Here is a 23,184-nt window from a genome sequence, read left to right as displayed (position 1 = left end):
TAGACGACCTACAAGTCTCTGACTGAAATTTCAAAGCCTTACAATATTTCCATACTTCTGACATATCACCTATGTCCATATATTCGATCTCTATTCGCCTTTCCGTTATTTCACCGAGTAATAATTTCTCTTCGTTTGTGCTAATGCGATCTTTACTTTCTTTTTTTTTGATACTTTTGAATTTTTCTGCTTTTATATTCTGTAACCTGCTCTGCATGTTTTTTTTACTCCCTCTTTTTTGAACCTCTTTGTGATGTTTTACTTTGTTTTCTACTCTTTGTCTTTTATTTCTGACCTCGCTTTTTCCTGCTATTTTTTCAATTACACCTAGTCCGTTATTTTCCCTTTTTTCGACTAATAATTTCCATTTGTTTGCACTAATGCGATCTTTACTTTCATTTTTTTGATACTTTCAAATTTTACTGCTTTCATATTCTTTACCTCTGTGGTAGGCCGGTGCTCTGCCTGGGGTTTGTTTCCTGCCTTGTGCCCTGTGCCCTGTGCCCAGTGTGGGCTGGGATTAGCTCCAGCAGACCCTTGTGACCCTGTAGTTAGGATATAGCGGATTGGATGATGGATGAATGGATGGATGGATATTCTTCACCTTTCTCTGCATGTGTATCTCACAATCATTTTTTTTATTTTCAGCCTTTTGAATTCTGCTGCTTTTCATAATCTCTTACCTGCTTTTTTTCTCTTTAGCCCTTTTGGGTCTCTTTTCTCCGCACTGCTTTTTCTTCTTCGCTTAGTCGTTGACATTTCATCTAGAACGTATTGTCCTAATACACTTTATATGAGCTGAGAACAGAGGATCTGTGTCTGCTAAAAACCTTTACACGGCTGAGAGATTTGATGACCGTGGTCTTATTTGAAAATGGTTGTAAGTAGTGTGTGACTTGCAAGAATCTCATGTTCCACGTCCCCGCAAGAGGGTCCTAAGACAAACTCTTGGCACCAAGTCTCATGTTTAAGGTCCCTGCAAGATGCTCCGTGGCCAATCTCTTTCGTCTCGCGGGTCTTTTAAGTGTCTTCTCAGAAGATCACGTCTCATCTCCCTGGTCTCCCTTCCAAGATTTTTTTTATTTTATATATATACACTCTCCTAAAGGATTATTAGGACCACCATACTAATCCGGTGTTTGACCCCCTTTCGCCTTCAGAACTGCCTTAATTCTACGTGGCATTGACTCAACAAGGTGCTGAAAGCATTCTTTAGAAATGTTGGCCCATATTGATAGGATAGCATCTTGCAGTTGATGGAGATTTGTGGGATGCACATCCAGGGCACGAAGCTCCCGTTCCACCACATCCCAAAGATGCTCTATTGGGTTGAGATCTGGTGACTGTGGGGGCCATTTTAGTACAGTGAACTCATTGTCATGTTCAAGAAACCAATTTGAAATGATTCGAGCTTTGTGACATGGTGCATTATCCTGCTGGAAGTAGCCATCAGAGGATGGGTACATGGTGGTCATGAAGGGATGGACATGGTCAGAAACAATGCTCAGGTAGCCCGTGGCATTTAAACGATGCCCAATTGGCACTAAGGGGCCTAAAGTGTGCCAAGAAAACATCCCCACACCATTACACCACCACCACCAGCCTGCACAGTGGTAACAAGGCATGATGGATCCATGTTCTCATTCTGTTTACACCAAATTCTGACTCCACCATTTGAATGTCTCAACAGAAATCGAGACTCATCAGACCAGGCAACATTTTTCCAGTCTTCAACTGTCCAATTTTGGTGAGCTCATGCAAATTGTAGCCTCTTTTTCCTATTTGTAGTGGAGATGAGTGGTACCGGTGGGGTCTTCTGCTGTTGTAGCCCATCCGCCTCAAGGTTGTGCGTGTTGTGGCTTCACAAATGCTTTGCTGCCTACCTCGGTTGTAACGAGTGGTTATTTCAGTCAAAGTTGCTCTTCTATCAGCTTGAATCAGTCGGCCCATTCATTCTCCTCTGACCTCTAGCATCAACAAGGTATTTTCGCCCACAGGACTGCGCATACTGGATGTTTTTCCCTTTTCACACCATTCTTTGTAAACCCTAGAAATGGTTGTGCGTGAAAATCCCAGTAACTGAGCAGATTGTGAAATACTCAGACCGGCCCGTCTGGCACCAACAACCATGCCACGCTCCAAATTGCTTAAATCGCCTTTCTTTGCCATTCTGACATTCAGTTTGGAGTTCAGGAGATTGTCTTGACCAGGACCACACCCCTAAATGCATTGAAGCAACTGCCATGTGATTGGTTGATTAGATAATTGCATTAATGAGAAATTGAACAGGTGCTCCTAATAATCCTTTAGGTGAGTGTATATGTGTGTATATATATATATATATATATATATATATATATATATATATATATATATATATATATATATATATATATATATATATATATATATATATATATATATATAATGTATGTATGTGTGTGTATGTATATATGTATATATAAAAAACCCAAATCCCACTGACTCACTTATCACAAAATCTCCCTAACCATGAGGACTTGGGACTTGAAACTTGGAATGTAGGTTACCCTTGGTCCAAAGGTGCTCGCTAAGAAACGGCTTTGAAAATTTTGTGGTCCAAGTGTGACATTTCTCGTAGTTTTTTAGACCCGTTTGTATGTCTGTCTGCTTGTCACGAGAGAACTACTTTTCGGATTTAGATTGGGTTTTGTTTTTCTAGAATTTGCTTGAACATTCCGTTGATTTCTGCGACTTTCTCATCACGCTATGTATTGTAGTTTGCTTGTGTTACCGATTTATTAGCGCAAATCTGAGAGAGACTCATCGGGCTACGGGGAGGGGGGCAGGGCACTCCTCACTCACGCGTCTGCCTCGGGGCGTAACCTTAGCGAACGAGAGAACTACTTAATGCAGGCATGTCAAACACGCAACAGAAATCTGTGCGGCCTGCATGACAGATCCTAGTTAGCATTGAACTTGTACAAAATGATTACTGTTGTTTGTGATTGAATCATTCTGCATCTTCGGCGTTACTTATTGGCTTTTCTTACTGCTGCCTTCTGACAAAAGCACGTTTCCCCATGGCATTACGGAACCGGAAACGTCATCTGCTAGTATACTTGGAGCCGCGAAAGTCGCAACTGAAGTGCTAGACTGCGGTCTCAGCCCACTACCTGCCAGCAATGGAGATTCACTCAGTGAAGGGGTACAGCAAAAAGGCTGCCCCCTTCACTGAGGACACTTTTCAGAACGCTAGGCGGGCGGGGCTTTGCAGCGGCGCAGAAAGAGGAGAGAGAAGACCGCGCTGAGAGAGTATTACAACAAAGTATTTTTATGTTTCTGACAGTTTCCCCATATGACACGAGTCCACAGAAATCTCGTTACTACGAAGCACATTCAGCAGCAGATACTTTCATTACAACGAAGTGACCATGAAATGCTTGAATGAATCATCCACAGAGCAGTTAGTTCTGTGGTCACAGCTCAGTTGTGGACATTTGCACAGCGATCCCCAAACAGAAACACTGTAAAAATATGTTCTTTCTTCGAACATTCCTCGTACTGTTTTTTTGCTGTTTTTGTTTTGTGTGGTTTTAAGTGACACCTTTTCCTTATCGCTCGTCAACATTTGACAAACATCCATTGGAATTTAACTCATTATCACCCTTCTATAGAAACGGCATACTTGTTATATGCGAAAAAGAAGAAAAATCTCGGGTTGCAAACGTATGCGAACTGCTGCCTTTGAAGACGGCGAAAAAGCCGTTTTCATGTGGTTGCAGTGATGCTTGTTCAAGAAACGTTCCAATTAATGCGGCACTCATTCAAGAATATATGAGGTTTTTAAACCCGGACAAACAATCTCACACGCGGCAATAGCGTTTCAGGACGCACTTCAGCGTGTCGTTCCCGTTGGGTGGGGGATCCCAGATCCCAAAAGAGTTCAGAAAACTCACAATGTGAAGAAGAAGAAAAGGATAACTGTGCTGACCACAACATGCTTCCGCACTTAGATAATGTTCACGTTGAATTCCTCCCACCCAATTGCACGGCAGTGCTTCAGCCATTGGATTTGGGCATCATTCGCACCCTGAAAGTGTAGGAAATTCTGAGAAAAATTCTCGTCAGCATAACTTGTAGATAGGAGAAGATTAAACTAACGCGAAAGAAGCTATTGAAGCTGCTTCCATTTCCAACATCCTATCTTTGTGACGCACGTTTTCTGCAGTGACAGCAACCAAAACGAGATTACGGAGTAGACTGAACATAAGCAACGCACTTCGCGTGTCACTGTCTTCCATCCTCCCCAGATGGGATCGTCTGCTTGCAGGAAAACAAGCTCAGGGCTCTCACTGATTCTGCATTATGGTAAGCTGTATCATTTCTATTACTATATTATAACTTAATAATAATAATAGAAATGTAATGTAAACTGTGTATAAAACTGCCCTACGAACCCGCCCATAATCACCCCATAAACTCCAACCTCCAACAACCCACCGGTCCCTGGAAAAATTTGCTTCTAGTAAAGCGGTCCTTGGTGTCAAACTGGTTGCGGACCACTGGGCTACACTACTGGCTGGGCTGCTGAGACTGGCCACCGGGCACAACTGACCATCACGAGTAGTAATAGCCCGCATATTTTCACATTTTTCTGCTCTAGTTTTATGTAATTTTGTGCTAGTATTGTAACGAACAGTTAGTGCAGACTACAGCTGAAGATCTGAAGTGGACGTGAGAAGTTGGGAGTTGTTTATTAACAGATTTTTGTGATTCTGAGTATAATTAGTGTAGGTCAGGGGGCTTTTTGCATATCACCTTATTTTACAATATTAACTTTGAAGTAAACTTAGTAAAATAAAATTAGATTTTTGGAGGATTTGTTTTCCAACTTGTATTACCGAGCAATGAATTCAGTGAGCGTTTTCGTGATTTCAGTTCACACGAAGAGGACTTTGTGCTGTTTACGTCTCCATACTCTTATAGCGTTGAGAATGCGCCTGAGAATATCCAAATGGAGTTGATTGAACTGCAGTCCGATTCTATTCTGATGGCAAAATACAACAAAGTTGGTGTGCCAGGCTTGTATGCTTACCTGCCACCCTCGTATGTGCAGATCCATAAGTTGGCATCGAGAGTGCTGTCTATGTTTGGAAGCACTTAACTTTGTGAGCAATTGTTTTCATTAATTGAAGCTACCAAAACCCCACATCGCTCAAGACTGACCGTCGAGCACCTTTCATACCTCAGAAAAGTTGCAGCTACACAAGATTTCAAGCCTGATTTTGACGAACTGGTCACTAACAAGTGATGCCAAGTGTCGGGACAAAAGAAATCGATCTCACACTGTAAGACTCCTGTATAAGCGATGAATGTAATATAAGGACCTAGCGAAGAGGCTAAGACTCTAACTGTACGCTGTTGTACGGAGATTGTATGGAAATGAATTACTTTTCTTTAAACTTTAAGTGTTACATTTTTTAAAGTTTTCAGTATTGGAAAGAAAGCTACAGTAACTTTGTATAATAGTATTTGCTACAGTGCGGCCCGCTGACGCATGTATGGCAGTCGAAGCGGCCCACCAATGGTAGTCAGTTTGACATGCCTGACTTAATGGATTTAGATCTTTTTTTTTTCTAGAATTTGCTAGAACATTCCGGTTGATTTTTGCGACTTCTGTCATTGCGCTAAGAATCATAGTTTGCTTGCAGGAGCGATATATTCACGCCAATCCAAGACAGAGGTGACGTCAGGACCGGGCCAGGCCCTCCTCACTGTCCTGTTTCACTACTACGCGGACGAAGCCGTGGGGGTGGCTAGTGTATATATATACCATTTTATATTTTTTATATACTCTGTATATTTCATTTTATAGATCAATTTGATTTATGCAGGCAGGATGGTGCAGTGGTTGAGGCTTTGGACTTCAGACCCTGAGGTTGTGGGTTCAAATCCCACTTCTGCTGACACCGCTGTGTGACCCTCAGCAAGTCACCTGACCTCTCTGTGCTCCAAGTGGAAAACCAAAAAAAAATGTCATAAATGTCATCAGTGGCCTCGGATGAAGGTGTCAGCCAAACAAGGAAATGTCTAAAATTACATATATTTGGTCATATATATTTGAATATCTAGATATTTTTGATATCTATACTTGATTATATAGAAGTATATGATTGATATCTATATATCAAATACATTTCAGTATACATATTTGATTATATATACCATAATATATATATTTTTTTTTTTTTGGATAAATTTATCGTACAGGGGACAGTGACATTTTGCTCGTACGTTGGACCAATACGATAAACACAAATATGAATAAGTTGTCCTTTTTTGCCCCGATGCGCCTAACTCTACTTACTGAGGCACAAGAATCTTTACAGGTAGAACCAAACCCGAATCATCATCATCTTTTTCTTCTTTTTATCTCCATTGTACTTTATATCTTAACATCCTGCCATTGCTCTTTTTCTCAGTTTTCTCGCTCTGTGCCAGTTTATTAATCTTCTCGTTCATTGTTCGCTAGTTGAGAAAAGCGCCTTGGTGGTCCTGTAACAGGTATGTCACTTGGCAGTGTCCCCCTTTTTGTGTTTTTTGAAGTCGCAGGTCCAGGCAGAGCTCTTTCTAGATGTGTCCGCCTGTGTGTTTATGGCTTAGCTGAGCGGCTTTATGATTTGATTGCTTTTTGTGTATCAGACCCTCGGGCTGATTGTCATCGTGTCCTCCCTTCAGGATCAGCGTGACGCTCGTCTGTTCTGCTGCAGTTGTCACACTTTTTATGTGCTTGTCACTTGTTGGTGGCGGTTATCACTCTTAAGAGCGTAAACTGAAATGGCACAGCGGCCGGCTGCGAACAGTGTGTGCTGTGCAGCAGGAGAGCAGGTCCTTTTTTAAAGTGTAAGCCCTCCTTTTCATCTTTTGTTCGGGGTCCTTTCCCCCCCCCCCTTCATGCGGTGGCACTTCACCCTCGCACTTTTCTCTCCTAAAGGAATGTGCAGCTTGGAGTTTTGCAGCTGCAGAGGTTCGGAGCACGGATGCTTCATTTTGATTTTCTCACAATGCCATTGAAGTGCTTATTTTCCTCCTGAGGAGACACAAACAGATGCAAACTTCTGTAAACACTCTAGAAATGAATTCAGTGAGTTTGGCCTCTCAGCGGTGCTCAACGGCTGACAGAAAAATGTCTAATTAGCGCAAGTGGGAATAATAGAGCCACTTGGATTCTTTCCACCCTTCTTGAGGTCTTCTTTTCCTAACCGTTCAAAGGCCCTTTTGTCTGACCAATCGCCCACTTTTAGGCTTTTGTCCCGGGATTGATGGAGGCTTCAAGGCAGAATTAATGCTGCTCCTCTTTTGAGTGATTTTTATATGTTTACTGGATATCCGAGACAGAGTGGGGGCTTTAGACGCTGATCCACAATCTTCACGTGTTTGTTTACGGCTCAAAATAAGCGGCGTTGGGTCGAAAACAATGCGAGTCTGTGCAAGCGAGTGAGGTGGGCCCGGTGTTTTAAAAAAAACTCGCCAGCCTGCTCTCGAAAAAAGGAATGAGGGGGCTGAGGTGGGCAGCAGCGGGCCAGGGGTGTTTGGGACGCTCGTCTGTCCCGGGATGTCCATTGTGTGTGTGTAAAAGTTCATGGAGTTTGAAGACGCCATCATGTCTCTGTGTGTCTGCGTCAGACTTCACTTTGAATTCAGTTGTTTTCCTCATGTTCTACTACCGGCCGCTTCAGCAGCAAATCTGAATAGCGACAAGTAATGGAGGTCCATTTTAAACTGCACAAACAATGTCATAAAATGAATTACCGCTCTGAAATGTATAACGAGTCGCGTCGATCTGAATAATCGGCATTTTGTTGTTAATAATAACGACGATGGTTTGCAAGTTCTGCGATGAAGTTGGCAGATTCTGTTCCACCAGCTTCGGCTTCACTCCCTGTCTGCCTATGCCGCTCTCACAGTTTGGCTGGTTACGTTTCTGTTTGTCTTTCAAAACTGGACGACCACGGGCAGGTGAAGGGACTTGTTCAGGGTCACGCAAGATTTGAACCCACAGCCTCGGGGTTTGGAGTCCAAAGCCTTAACCTCTACGCCATACTGGCTGCATAAATCAAATATATCAAATCCATCAGTATCAAATCTCAAATATATATATATATATATACACACACACACACACATATTGCATAGTTAATTGTCAAATAATTCATTTGGGCTCATCAGGCGTACACACTCTACTGCTCCATTCTCGGGGATTGAACCTTGGACGTCGGTGTCAGAGACGAAGACCCTTTACGCTGCGCCATGGCATGTGGTTCATTTATTTGACAGCCTGTAGGTCCGAAGTAATTACATTCACTGCATTCGTAGTCCGAGTCCCGACCTGAATTACCAACCACAAGCATTACCTGGTAGGTAACCACCCACACAATTCAGGTCGGGACTCAGATTACGAATGCAGTGAATACGTATACTGTGTGTATATATATATATATATATATATATATATATATATATGTATAGTGTGTCCTATATATACACACTAGGGGGCTTTGCTCGCCAACCCCCATGCTTGCGCTACGCACTAGCCTCTTTGCAATTCTGCCGCTTGCGTATGGGGATGCGGGTGTACAATTTACTATTTTACATTACAGTGAGTAATTAACCATATTAAAAAATATTAAAACATAATAATTTGAATGTAAATTATTTTTTATGTTACGTTCAAAGTATTTGTTGTGTAATACAATTTCATTCTGTTTGCCTAATGAGAAACTGTAAACGTTTTAATATGAATAGCATATCGAGATCTCCTTTGTTCTCTAATGTTATCCACTGAAGATGGACTACATGACCTTTCTTGGACACTTCCTTCTTTCTACAGTAATTAGGCCGGTGGAAGACCAGATGGTGTTAACGGTTGTAGATATTCTTTGATATTGTAAGTTGATGTTTTCATCTTCCGCACCATCACCACCAACTGTTTCAGCAGAGTCTATTGATACGCGTTTAACCAATTTGACGTGTAACCAATCGACACCTTTGGTGTTAATTCGTTGGACTTCATCGTTTCTCGGTGCTAGGATTGCCCGTGTACTCATTTTTTCTGTTGATAACCCTTTGGGATGAAATTCTTCAATAAGATTTGGATATAATACGTCTTCTTTAATTGGGAACTTAAAGTGAGGAAAACGTAAAAATGAATAAAAGCTGAGAGAGCAGGAATTGTGTCTGTCAAAAGTATTCACACCAATGAGAGGTGAGAGGACCGTAGGCCGTGAACTGGAAATGGTGGAGAGGATGGACTTGAAAAAAGCTCGTCTTCCAAAAAGACTGTCACTGGATTTTTTTGTTTTAATAGATATATAATCAAATGTGTCAAATATATGCAGTATATAAATAAAATATAGAATACCATAATAGTAATATACAGTATATATATATATATACAGTATATATATATATATATATATATATATATATATATATATATATATATCTCCATCCATTCATTATCCAACCCGCTATATCCTAACTACAGGGTCACAGGGGTCTGCTGGAGCCAATCCCAGCCAGCACAGGGCACAAGGCAGAAAACAAACCCGGCAGGGCCAGCCACCACAGGAGATATATATATATATAAATATATATATATATATATATATATATATATATATACAGTATTTATGTATGTATGTATGTGTGTGTGTTTGTTTTGTACATGTATGTGTGTGTACGGTGGATTGAGTGCGCATTCAGACCCTTCACTTTCTACACACTTTATCGTGTCGATGATTTCATTTTTAAAGGCACACACTTGCCATCAATCTGCACTCAATAACCCATAATGACAAAGTGACAACATGTCACCAGAACGGTCTGCACATTTATTCAAAGTCAAGCCTGAAGTGTTGAGCTCCCTCCTGGAGTTTTGGCAGTTGAGCCCACTCTCACCCTCATGTGCTCTGGCAGGTTGGATGTCATGGGTCTGTAAACTGCCATCTTCAGGTCTGTCCTCGTGTGTTCTGGGGGGTGGGGGATCAGGCCTGGGCTTCGGCTGGACCACTCAAGGACACTCGCAGACTTGTCCTGAAGCCACTCCAGCATTTTCTTGGCTGTATACTTTGGGTCACTGAACCGTCGCCCCAGTCTGTGGTGGGGCCTTACGATGTCTTGGTGGTCCTTTGCTGGCTTGTGCCCTGAACGGCTTTGAGATTCGTATTTCAAGCTCCGCTTTGCTGTGTTTTTTTTTTTCGGACGCTCACCAGTGAGATGTTGGACAGTGGACTGACCTTGTTTGGTGCCGTTTTCGTTAATCTCTTTGGTTCTGCTTTCTCTTCCCGGGTATTTAAACAAATCTTCATTATGTAATCAGTCGTTTGTAAAGTGGTCATTTGTGTTTTACTGCTGAACTTGTTACAGGACTTTGAGCGGGTACTGCATCAAATTGTGTTACGTTTCTGCGAGACCATCCCACGTCCATTTTCTGGTCTCCTTGTTCCTGGCATGTCAGCACCATGTGGCCTGCAAGCTCACATAAATTGAGATGACGGTGGCTTAGGAGCCGAGCCTTTGGATTCATCAGCTGCTAATTAGCTGAATGCTTCCTCCTCCTCCTCCTCGCCTGGCCTCTTCATACATTGTGTGATTCAAATGTAAATGGCCAGGGGCTGACACGTTACACAGAAGTGTCGATGAAGCACGCCGTTCACAGGAGCGTAGTAGGCTGGGCAGGCTTAACGTACAAACTTTGAACTGATCGTATAAAGTGAGTTTTTCCGAAGCTGGTGACACTTTGTCACATACTTGTGCTGAGGGATGAACTGCTCGGCTCTTGCATGTTTTCGGCCTTACGCCCGAGTCTGCTGTGCCCTGCGCTGCTCATCCCTCATCTTCAGACACAATCCTACGATAAAACGCTGATTACTTTGCGCACGTTGACTAGTTAGCACCGTTACCCTTTGGACCCAGTGGTCCCAGGTTCAGGTCCAGCAGCCAGTGACTTGCAGTTTACCTGAGGATTTGTCACCGTGTGCCACACCTGAAGGGCCCAGTAGAGAATTAAACTGAATGGACCTGAACTGATGTGCAGTTAGCGTGTTCTCCCGTGTTTACTGGGAGTTTTCCAGTGCCGGTGAGGTGATCTGGTGATTCCAAACTGGCTGCTTACGGTGCGGCGCCCAGTGCTGCTGTGACGGGCTCCTGAATGAATTGGGTTATGCACTGCTCTACATTTGTGACTCCTCAGTAATGAGAATGTCACGAAGCTCCACGTCTTTTTTACCATCATGAGCATAAACTGTGCCCGATAGGCTGAAGAGGTGACAAATATGACATGAAAAATCTAAAAGTGTCAGCCGAAGCCCCTTTGTGGTAATAAATAACCAAGCTTTACTCCGCGTCGCTTTCCTTTTTTAAATCAGGCCTTATTTCCTTTTCACGGTGGGCATTCACTGCGTCTTTTTATTGGAGTCTAAATGTGCAGCCTCCCCTGGGAATTGTGATGAAGCCGCAGAATGGAAGTCACAAGTCGGAATTTGTTTATTTAAATTGGTGTCATTTGAAGGCATCCCGTCCAGGGTGGGGTCCTCGTCTTTGGCCCAGTCAGCACTAAACTGGGTTAAGTGGGCTGAGTGTGGCCCACAGTGGATGGCCATGCTGGGCTCCAGCCACCTGCAGCCCCCAATTTGATGAAGGTGGTCTGAGAGTGCCGTTCTACTGTATGTCGTTACGACGCCTTGTAAAATGTGTCCTTTAGAAACGAGAATTGAGAATTTGCTTAACTGTCTTTGGTTGTTTTCCATAAAATTCTGAGCCCGCAGTCGGTTCCTTGCTTTGCTCCCAGTTCTTGTATTTGCGTCTTGACTCGGCCTTGCCGACCTGTTGGGGGGTGTTTGGCTCATTTTCATGGACTGGCGATGGAGGAGCCTTTTAACAATCTGTGAACCGAAGGCCTGCCGTCTCTTCCCGATGCACTTTGTTCACGTGTGGACGGCCTGTTCTCTCGTCTCGTTTCTGTCTTGTATTATGTCTGCTCAGATCTGTCCCTTTATTTTTGTTTCCCCACACCAGGTTTATTTGAAAGCCTCAATCAGAGTTGCCGACTTTGCTTCAGCGGCTGCCATTGTGTTCCTGATTGACCGTTTTCTCTACTGGGTCGATGGCTCCCGAAAGCTCCTGCAGATTGCTAAGGCTCTTCACAGACTCTCGCCTTCAACTCCAATTGCGCCACAGGTGGTCATTCGCCAGGCCCGGGTTTCAGTGAATTCAGGTGACGTAACTCCCTGTTGATCTTTCCCTGTTTTTGCAGCTAAATTCCAATTAAGAACTACTTGACTTGTCAAGAGGACACTTTGTTCCATTTGAGGGTGACATTCCAGTGAACCTAGTGCCATCTTTTCAGACCTGCTGCCGACCTCCATTCGCAGCACAAAGCCCCAAGAAGAAAGAGATTTAGAGCCCAAAGGGGAAGAGAAAATTGTGAAAGGGTGTGGAAAATACTAATTGGAGTCTTTGTCCGCTAATAAATATGCCCTGCCGATTTCAAACGGGGAGATCTAAATTGCTCTACTTCTGGTTGAGAGCTTTTATTAAGCAGATTAGAATCTTTGCGCTTTCGTATACCCCATTTTTTTTCTTTCTCTCTTTTCTCCCCTCCTTCTCCCAAACAAGAAACACTTGACTATTCAAACAATGGAGCCGCCGAGCCATTCAAGTAAGCCGCTACATTTTCAAACACTTTTTGGAGCTGGAGTTTACCTGGAGGGCTGTTTTCTAGCGGGTCGCTCGGTGTCAAGCGAGAACTTCTGCAGTTGTCTGCTCTTAAAGTGGCGCCAGACACGTTTGCTTTTTATCCGTTCATTGCGGTAGGAGGTGCGTCGAGCTCGTGCTTCATCGTCTCCGTTTCTTCGTGTTGACGTGACGTGTGCGGAATTTCACTCGCACTTTTGTACGGGAAAGCCGCATTTTATTAGACACGAACTTCAAATAAGCGTTAATGACGCACAGCAATTGCAGGTCATCAATTATCTAGTATCGGCTGAACTCGCCTCGTTACTTACTGACTGAAGACGATTTTCATTCTCTATTTGTATATTGCTAATTTTAATTAACTCTCTCAGGGCTGATGTCGACTTTTGTCAAAATTCAGGGGTAGAGGACGGTAATTAGCTGTTAGCTGTGACAAAACTCGCTCTTACGTTTTAGTTTGACTCTCTTTGCTAGAAGGAATGTTACATAGCTTTGTTGATTTGACCTCGATTCCCTACGCATGCGTGAGCAGCGAAGAGCAAACAAGCTCTAAAATGGCGAATCTGCAAAGCAAAATACTCCATGAACGTCTCACTTAATGTCGTTGAGTAGGACTCTGAGTTTGATACAAGTGATCTGGAGATGGACGAAAGTGAGCTACCAGTATCATCTGATCGGTCCCCAGCTGATTGGCGTACTGAACACTTTCATGTAGCTGATGCACCTACAGCAGCGTTGGCCTGGGAGGACCACCAGATACTGCGTTACACTGTGACCACCACCAGCCACCCTCCTGCTGTGCAAAGACAGCCAGGCAGCAGGCCCACCGTGCATTCCTGCTGTCCATTGAGGTGCCCCATGCAGCCATTGCCGCCAGAGGTGCAGAATATGTGCCAACAGCAGCCACGGCACGTAGCAACAAATGTTTTATGTTGATTTATGTGTGAAACGATTGCTCTGCCCGCTTCTCAGAAAACTGAGTTTTTTAGAAAAAATATTCAGCCTTCAAAAAGTTAAAGAAAATATTTCACCCAAAAATTGTAGATTTTGTTTTTAAGACGTTACTTACCCCAAGCACACCGTAGTGGTGGACAAGAAAAAATGTTAATGTCACGTTTTCATGGAAAATTGAAATACTGAATACGCAAACTCTGTGGCATCAATAGCTGCATTGTTTGTATGAAAACGAGCTCTAAAAATGTTGTTGATAGGAGATCGATGCTGGACAGTGGCAAACGATGTGAAAAACGTCCACGCAAAAAACAAATACGTGACGTAACGCGTGTCGCGTGATCCACTTGTCCAGTATGGTCAAAATATGTGAATGTTCTGCTCAGATATCACTAACGGTTACCTGTCAACAAGGAAGACGCCATTCCCACAATGCAGTGCATTTGAATGTCCTTCACCAGAAAAAAGAAAGAGGTTGGTTTAGATCAGGGGTGCCCACACTTTTTCGGCTTGCGAGCTGCTTTTAAAATGACCAGGTCGAAAATGATCTACCTACTTTATATATATATATATATATATATATATATATATATATATATTAGAATTTTCTATATTTCTACATAAATATGACCTAAAACATCATCAGATTTTCACTCAACTCCTAAAAGTTAATAAAGAGAAACCACAAATGAAACAAAAATATTAAACTTGGTCATTTATTTATTAAGGAAAATGATCGAATATCACATATTAGTGAGTGGCAGAAGTATGTGAACCTTTGCTTTCAGTATCTGCTGTGTCCCCCCTTACTAAACGTTTCCGGTAACTTTTGCTCATTCCTGCACACCACCATTCCTCCATACAGAACAGCCTCAACTCTGGGATGTTGGTGGGTTTCCTCACATGAACTGCTCCTTCAGGTCCTTCCACAACATGCCGATTGGATTAAGGTCAGGACTTTGACTTGGCCATTCCAGAACATTCACTTTATTCTTCTCTAATCATTCTTTGGTAGAACGACTTGTGTGCTTAGGGTGGTTGTCTTGCTGCATGACCCACCTTCTCTTGAGGTTCAGTTCATGGACAGATGTCCTGACATTTTCCTTAAAAATTCTCCGATATAATTCAGAATTCATTGTTCCATCAATAAAGGCAAGCCGTCCAGTTTTTCTTACTGTGTCTTATTTTTCTATTCTTCATTTTGTAAGCACTTTGAGTTACATTTTTTTTATATGAAAATGTGCTAAATATAAATAAATGTCGTTGTTGTTGTTGTCCTGGCCCAGATGCAGCACAACAGGCCCACACCATGATACTACCACCACCACCACCATGTGTCACAGATGAGATGAGGTTCTTATGCTGGAATGCAGTGTTTTCCTTCCTCCAAACATAACGCTTTTCATTTAAACCAAAAAGTTCTATTTTGGTCTCATCCGTCCACAAAACATTCTTCCGATAGCCTTCTGGTTTGTCCACGTGATCTTCAGCAAACTGCAGACGAGCAGCAATGTGTTTTTTGGCGAGCAGTGGCTTTCTCCTTGTAAACCTGCCATGCACACCATTGTTGTTCAGTGTTCTCGTGATGGTGGACTCATGAACATGAACATTAGCCAATGTGAGAGAGGCCTTCAGTTGGGGTCCTTTGTGACCTCGCCGACTATTACACGTGTGCCTTGCTCTTGGAGTGATCTTTGTTGGTCGACCACTCCTGGCGAGGGTAACAATGGTCTTGAGTTTCCTCCATTTGTACACTTGTATCTATCTGGCTGTGGATTGGTGGAGTCCAAACTCTTTAGAGATGGTTTGGTAACCTTTAACAGCCTGATGAGCATCAACAACTCTTTTTGTGAGGTCCTCAGTAATCTCCTTTGTTCGTGCCATGATACACTTCTACAAACATGTGATGTGAAGAGCAGACTTTGACAGATCCTGTTCTTTAAATGACACAGGGTGCCCACTCACACCTGATTGGCATCCCACATGACTCGAATTTCACCTTCAAACTAACTGATCATCCGTGAGGTTCATATACTTCTGCCACTCACTAATATGTCATATTCAATGATTTTCCTCAATAAATAAATGACCAAGTCTAATATTTTTGTCTCATTTGTTTAACTGGTTTCTCTTTATCTACTTTTAGGACTTGAGTGTAAATCTGATGATGTTTTAGGTCATATTTATGCAGAAATATAGAAAATTCGAAAGGGTTCACAAACTTTCAAGCACCACTGTGTATATATACTGAGGATACTTTATGCATAAAATATATGTTGTCGTACCTTGCATAACTGAATAACCTTTATGACACAATAAAAATTCAATACATTTATGGTCACTACAGTATTTGGATTTAATAATCTTTATGTGGGAAAAGGCTGACTCGCATAAATAAGTAGAGCCGAGTAATGCAGTCAAGGAGGTAGCACACTTCTTTTGCTTTATGATCGAGTGACTCACCTGGAACTTTTGCTTTTGAATTCAGCCGAGTGAAAAATGACGGCTGTCCAGTTAACTGCGATTTTAGTTCCCTCTCCTTTCTCTTTCTCAGATCACTTTTCGGAAGGGCGTCAGTTTCGTAGTTTTTATTAACAGTTTGAAAGTGCCTTTCCACATTTTCCTTCTTCTTTGGAATAGCAATGATAGTTTGACAGATCAGACAAATGCACTTTGATTGTGACATTGTGAGGAAAAAAATCCTCTTCCATTTCCACCTCCAGCCCATACCCTCCCCAAACATCCATCCATCCATTCTTTATCCAACCCACTATATCCTCCTCCCCAAACAATTTTTTTTAAATATCTTCTTTAGTCGATTTAAATTGGAAGGCTAACTAGATCACAGCCGGAGTTTTTCAGTAGCTCGTGCATTTGATTGTGCGTGCGGGATGACCAGTGTGTTAGAAGAAAAGAGATCTCAGACTGGCCGCCCTGTATGTCAATCAAGTGGCAAATGCCATAGGGAGGATATTTGATAGACTAACATTTAAACACATTTTTTTTGAATGTAACACGATCTACCGGTTGATCGCGATCGACGTATTGGGCACCCCTGGTTTAGATCTTCAGTTCTTCAACAATCTGATGAACTGGTGTCCTCTTTTAGATCATGTGGACGGCCGGGTGCGCATGTGTCGTTTACCCAGGGAAGAGATGGCAGCTGGATGCATTATGGGAAGATGGAAAGCCGACGAAGGGGGTGTGGTGTGTGGCTGGGAAAACTCGGGTTGTGTCGTTCATGTGGGTGTTACTTTGACAGAGCTTTGGAGATGGTTGAAGATCACACTCAACCCTTCATGGCAGCAGCATTTCCTAATGGCCACACTGCAAAAATGAACAAACCCCAGTGTCCCTACCTCGGAGACATGAAGTATGGGGACCGAGAGTCAGTGGGACAATATGTGAGGCAAAAACACTGCAAATATTTGTTGATGAATGGTTTGAGGAACAAGTGAAAAAGTTCAGGGTGTTGAATTGTCTTCCAAATTTCCCAGATCCCAATCTGATCGAACGTCAGTGAGATGTGCGACAAAAAACAAGTTCATTCCATGAAGGCCCCCACCGCACAACATACAGGACTTTAAGGATCTGCTGCTCAAATAGCACAGGGCATCTTCAGAGGTCTGGTGGAGTCCATGCCTTGACAGGACAGAGCTGTTTTGGTGGCATGAGGGGAATGTGGCTGATTGCCGTTGATATACAGAATGACGTATGAATGACTAAATTATAGGGGGATTGAACTTTACTCTCACTCTGTGACACTTCACACACCCACCTGCTCACGCTGACTTCTGTTCTTTCCAGCTTTGTTTCGTGTTCCACCTCCATTGGCCTTCTCTCACTCCCATAATGCTCCTCACACAGCTTTCCTCTTCAATGCTAAAATGGCCACTTTAGCAGCAAAAATAGATTTGTGTTTTATACACCCAAGGGTGTCGGAGCTTCTTCTCATTTTTCAGTATGAGAATACGTTTGTTCTTTAGAGGTGTGTCTGTATTGACTGTAATTCAAAAAGCACCTACTGCAGTTGCCATGTCTGTCTCTGTCTCGCCCGTCCTTCTGTCTGTCCTCATAGCACGACTTGGCTGATTTTGTTGCCACACTTGTTCTTCGGGACGTTTGTCAGGACGGTTCAATTTATGGTCCGCGCAAATGACTGCGAAGCTCCGACTCCACCTGCCTGCGGAGACGTTTTAAAAAATTTGGGATGAGTTGTCTCGTTGTTAGATTTGTTACTACGATAAAAAAAAAAAAAATCAGCAAATAGGGAAATTTAAACTTTTTACTTCTCCGCTGTTGTTTCATGTCTCAGTACCACGTTTAGCAGACATTTTCAAACAAGGACATTTATATTGGAAAGAAGACGCAGAGTTTCATCTTGTAATTATCTTCCTCTGTTGTATTTTATAGGTAAACTCCAAAAAGCCGAGTACATTTTGAGCAGTCTGATCAATAACAGTGGCGCCACAGGTAAGTTTTCATTTTTAATCTAAAGATGTACGTCCTTCATTACCAAAAAGAAGAGAATTACGCTCCATTCGTCATATAGAAGAGCAGGGCAGTCAGAAGTCGTAATCCATTTGTGACCTCCGTGTATTTGTGCTACCCAAGTGGCAAAGTAAACGTGGGTGCCCTCATGAAAGCTGGTGTTTCAGCAACAAACACTAACTAAATAGCTCCATAGTGTGGATGGGAGAAGACATACGAAGAGCAAGAAAGGTGCAGAAAGTCGATTGTCATGGCTGATTAAGATTTTCATGCTCTTGGCCACCATAAAGAGTACGGCAGTAAGCCACCATTGAGCGCGTCTCAAGCTAACGTGGATTAATCTGTTACTGTCCATGCTGCTAACGTTACCTTCTCGATATTCAGTATTATGGATTACGTACATTCTTTCAATGAACAAAATTCAACGTATAAAGTGTTAATGTACTTCCTCATCGCGTTTCAGGTTGACGTCAAACTCTTAAGCTGGATAAATTTGGACTTGAGAGACCAGGCCTGCAAGTTTGGGGTGCATTTTCTTTCCGTTTTAGTGGAATGCATTAATATTATTTTTACAAAATAGAAGATCAGATTTCAGCGTGCCACCCTTTCTTTCTTTCCATCTATTTAGAGTCCTGTTGGGAGACGTGGCAGGCATGGCCACCTCACCCCTCCCGTATCCCGAGTCTTTTTTTTTTTCAGTGTCCATTTTCCATGTTCTCCTGGCGTCCGAGTTCATCTCATCCCGGATTGTTGTGGTCACTAATGGTGTGTTACTCGGTGACTCTAAAATGCTGCTGTGTGGGCTTACGTGGTAGTGGGTCTTACCCAAGGCTAATTCCTGCTTTGCCCCCGATGCTGAAGGGAGACTCTGAATTGGTTCAAGTGTTTTCTTTTAGTTATGTACACCACCAGTTCAGACTCCTTCATTTCATTCCATCTGACCTTCAGGAGGTTCGACTGGCAAACTGTGAATCTTGTTAAAGTCGTCCGTCTTGATAACGTTCAGCCATCAGTTTCCAGAGTCGCATCAGATATTAGAGAGCTCAGTGCAAAAGTGCAAACCCGTCCCTCCATTTTGTGATCTGCACCTCTGAGTGCGGCACGGGGAGCGGTGAGCCTGTCCTGTAGTAACCCAGAGGCTTTCATTTATCAAGTTTTGTTTTTACCCTCTGTCTGTGCTGAGGTGCGTAACGTCTTTATTGTAGGCGCCTGCCCGCTCCCAGAGAGCGCCTTTTAATTGTTGTCATGTGTTGTGATCTTCTCAGGGGGCTGGGTGTACCACCTAGAGAGCGACAAGGTGCTGGTGCAGGCCGTCAGCGTGCAGATTCGAGGCCAGATTCTGCAGAAGCTTGGTAAGCAATCCCTTGGTTTGACTTTGACTTTCGAGGGAAAGTCTCGGTGGGGGACGTCGTAAATGTTTGTCCACACTGCACTGCACTCCACGGTTCAGGTGACAGGCCACCGCCTGCAGACTCGGCTGTTCATCCAGAGATTTTAACGTAAAGTAGAATTTGTACAAATTCCGTACAATCACACAGGTAAGGAATGTTTCAGCAGTTTATCTGTTAACAGATGTGGACAAATGTGTCGGCCCCCTTAAGGGTTCACTAACAAACTGCCATTTGCCTCCTGAAAAGTGACAAAATGAAAAACAGTTGTCCCCTGTGTACCGGCTGCATGCCTTTGATATGTCATCGAGTGAAGCAAAGCAAGTGTGACAAGAGATCAAGTGTTGCATATTCTGCAAAGATCATCTAAGATGGCCTATTGGGACCCCTAGAAAAGATCCTCAGTAATTGGATTTGAGGGATTTTTCAAACTCGGCTGTTTCCTTGGATTCGTCTCACACACATCTACAGTCGTGCAATCAGGAATTCAGCTGATTTAAATGGAGAAAAGTTGTCAACGCTGCTGTTTGGTGTCATCGTGTGTCCCACACTGAACGTGGACCAGAGAAGGCAAAGGAGAGAGTCGTGTGTGGAGATCGGAAAGAAAACGACAGACCAACAGCTTGATGTTCCTGGGACAACAAAAGAAGCTGAAGGTCTGTGAGACTGTAGCCAACCTCCTACCAGATACCACCATCAACCTGACATAACACTAACATGTGGTAAAACGTGGAGTGATGTAATAAACACACAGCCGACGTAAATCAGAAATAATATACAGTGCGTACAGTGCAGCTCACTTAGCCGAATCGGGAAGACCCTGACGGCTGGGGGTGCCAGGGTACCCGATGCTGCTGTGATGGGCTTCACCACCCTGAACTGGAGTAAACAGATTGAGAGCCTCCATTGTTATTTTGTGTGGTGCCTTTAGAGAGCACGCTGAGCGTGTGAGGTGCTGACTTGGATTAAGTGTGTTTTGTATCTGCTTCTCTTTCAGGTATGTGGTATGAGGCTGCTGAGCTCACTAGTGCCTCGCTCGTCGGCTTCAATGCACTCCCAATACCTGACAAAAAGGTCTGTATGCTCATCTGTCTGGGAACTGGTGGAAGGTTTTAGAAAACGGTGCTGAAAATACAAAAAAATACGACAAGGAGCTCCATAAGTACAGAACTACAGCAGGAGAACATCGCCATTGTCGGTCCAGCTTTCACAAAAGTCAATACGATCATTGCTCGTGATCGACACCAAATGGGGCCCCTGCCGTAAAACGGCCTGTCCCGTAACATTGTGTTTAACTCCCAGGAGGAAATATGAGAAAATTCAAATAAAAATGAAATACGTAGGTAGAGAAATACTCACTGATTATGGTGTTGGAGAATGACGATATGTGACATGGTGGTTAGCACACGCAAGAAATTCACTCCGGTCTGCACACATAATAATACTACTACGCTATTAATATTGCTGTCTGTCTGTCTATCTATTATATAGTGCCTTTCATCTATCTATCATTAATATAGTGCCTTTCACCTCTGTCTGTCTTTCTGTCCGTCTGTCTATTATATAGTGCAGGGGTGTCCAGCTCCAGTCCTGGTGGGCCACTGTGGCTGCAGGTTTTCATTCTAACCCGTTTCCTAATCAGTGACAGATTTACACTGCTAATTCACTCCTTTTCCCTTCAGAATGTTCTAATTTTAATAGAATAATAAAATTTAGTCCTCTCAGTTGATTTGTTTCTTCATTAAATGACAGCCAAACAGAAATGAGATGTGAAACGAGCCAACAGATGACCAGCTAAACTAGAACATCAAACTCCAGCCAATTTCACTCCAACTGGTTTCTTAATGAGAAGCCAATTCTTGCTTTTAATTAAAGCCGTTATTGAATATCAGGATTTGTTGCTGCTCTCGTTCTGCCACAGCAGACTCTTGATTTTCTGTTTTTTTTCTAAGACCACCGTCAAGATGTTTTAGTGGCCTGAGCAGACCAACATGACCGAGACCTTCACCTTTCTTTATTTTCAGGTGATCTGATCATGTGGCGGTGCGTGTTGTGTGTCATTAATATCTGGCTGCTCATTAAGGAAAAAGAAGCAACTAAGGGGCCTGAGTCACGTCAATTAAAACAAAGGCAAAACGAGTGAATCAGCAGCAAAAACAGCTCACTGCTTAAGAAGATGGTTAGAATGAAAACCTGCAGCCACTGCGGCCTACCAGGACCAGAATTGGACACCTCTGATATACAACACAATGCAATACAATACAATACAATTTATTTGTTGTGTAGCCCAAAATCACACAAGAAGTGCCGCAATGGGCTTTAACAGACTCTGCCTCTTGACAGCCCCCCAGCCTTGACTCTCAAAGAAGTCAAGAAAAAAACTCCCAAAAAAACCCCAGTAGGGTAAAAATGGAAGAAACCTCAGGAAAGGCAATTCAAAGAGAGACCCCTGTCCAGGTCGGTTGGGCGTGCAGTGGGTGTCAAAAAGAAAAAGGGGGTCAATACAATACAATACACAGAACAGAACAAATCCTCAACACAGTATACAAATAAGAATTTTAGAAGTAAATAAAAATTTTAGAAGTGCCTTTCATATCTATCTATCTATCTATCTATCTATCTATCTATCTATCTATCTATCTATCTATCTATCTATCTATCTATATTATATAGTGCCTTTCACTCTATCTATCTATCTATCTATCCTTTCATCTATCTATCTATCTATTATATAGTGCCTTTCATATCTATCTATCTATCTATCTATTATATAGTGCCTTTCATTATCTATCTATCTATCTATCTATCTATCTATCTATCTATCTTATAGTGCCTTTCATTATCTATCTATCTATCTATCTATCTATCTATCTATCTATCTATCTATCTATCTATCTATTATATAGTGCCTTTCATTATCTCTATCTATCTATTATATAGTGCCTTTCATTATCTATCTATCTATCTATCTATCTTATAGTGCCTTTCATTATCTATCTATCTATCTATCTATCTATCTATCTATCTATCTATTATATAGTGCCTTTCATTATCTATCTATCTATTATATAGTGCCTTTCATTATCTATCTATCTATCTATCTATCTATATCTATCTATCTATCTATCTATCTATTATATAGTGCCTTTCATTATCTATCTATCTATCTGCCTATCTATCATCTATCTATCTATCTATCTATCTATCTATCTATCTATCTATCTATCTATCTATCTATCTATCTATCTATCTATCTATTATATAGTGCCTTTCATATCTATCTATCTATCTATTATATAGTGCCTTTCATATCTATCTATTCTATCTATCTATCTATCTATCTATCTATCTATCTATCTATTATATAGTGCCTTTCATTATCTATCTATCTATCTATCTATCTATCTATCTATCTATCTATATAGTGCCTTTCATCTATCTATCTATCTATCTATCTATCTATCTATCTATCTATCTATCTATCTATCTATCTATCTATCTATCTATCTATCTATCTATCTATCTATCTATCTATCTATCTATCTATCTATCTATCTATCTATCTATCTATCTTATAGTGCCTTTCATTATCTATCTATCTATCTATCTATCTACC

At 42.2% G+C, this 23,184-nt stretch overlaps 1 protein-coding gene across 4 annotated transcripts in view; it reads left to right on the top strand.

The window, feature by feature from the left end:
- Positions 1–23,184, top strand: part of alpk1 (alpha-kinase 1) — a 141,179-nt gene that overhangs the window by 86,807 nt on the left and 31,188 nt on the right. For all 4 annotated transcript variants that reach the window (XM_039759783.1, XM_039759782.1, XM_039759784.1 and 1 more), the window contains exons 6-9: positions 12,061–12,259; positions 18,103–18,162; positions 19,446–19,532; positions 20,566–20,642. In XM_039759783.1, coding sequence (XP_039615717.1) covers positions 12,061–12,259; positions 18,103–18,162; positions 19,446–19,532; positions 20,566–20,642 — 423 coding nt within the window. The remainder of the gene's footprint in view (positions 1–12,060; positions 12,260–18,102; positions 18,163–19,445; positions 19,533–20,565; positions 20,643–23,184) is intronic.

This window comes from Polypterus senegalus, chromosome 7 (genome assembly GCF_016835505.1).
Source record: "Polypterus senegalus isolate Bchr_013 chromosome 7, ASM1683550v1, whole genome shotgun sequence".
Taxonomy (NCBI): domain Eukaryota; kingdom Metazoa; phylum Chordata; class Cladistia; order Polypteriformes; family Polypteridae; genus Polypterus; species Polypterus senegalus.
Note: the sequence above shows the minus strand (reverse complement) of the source record. Positions and strands in the feature narration are given on the sequence as shown.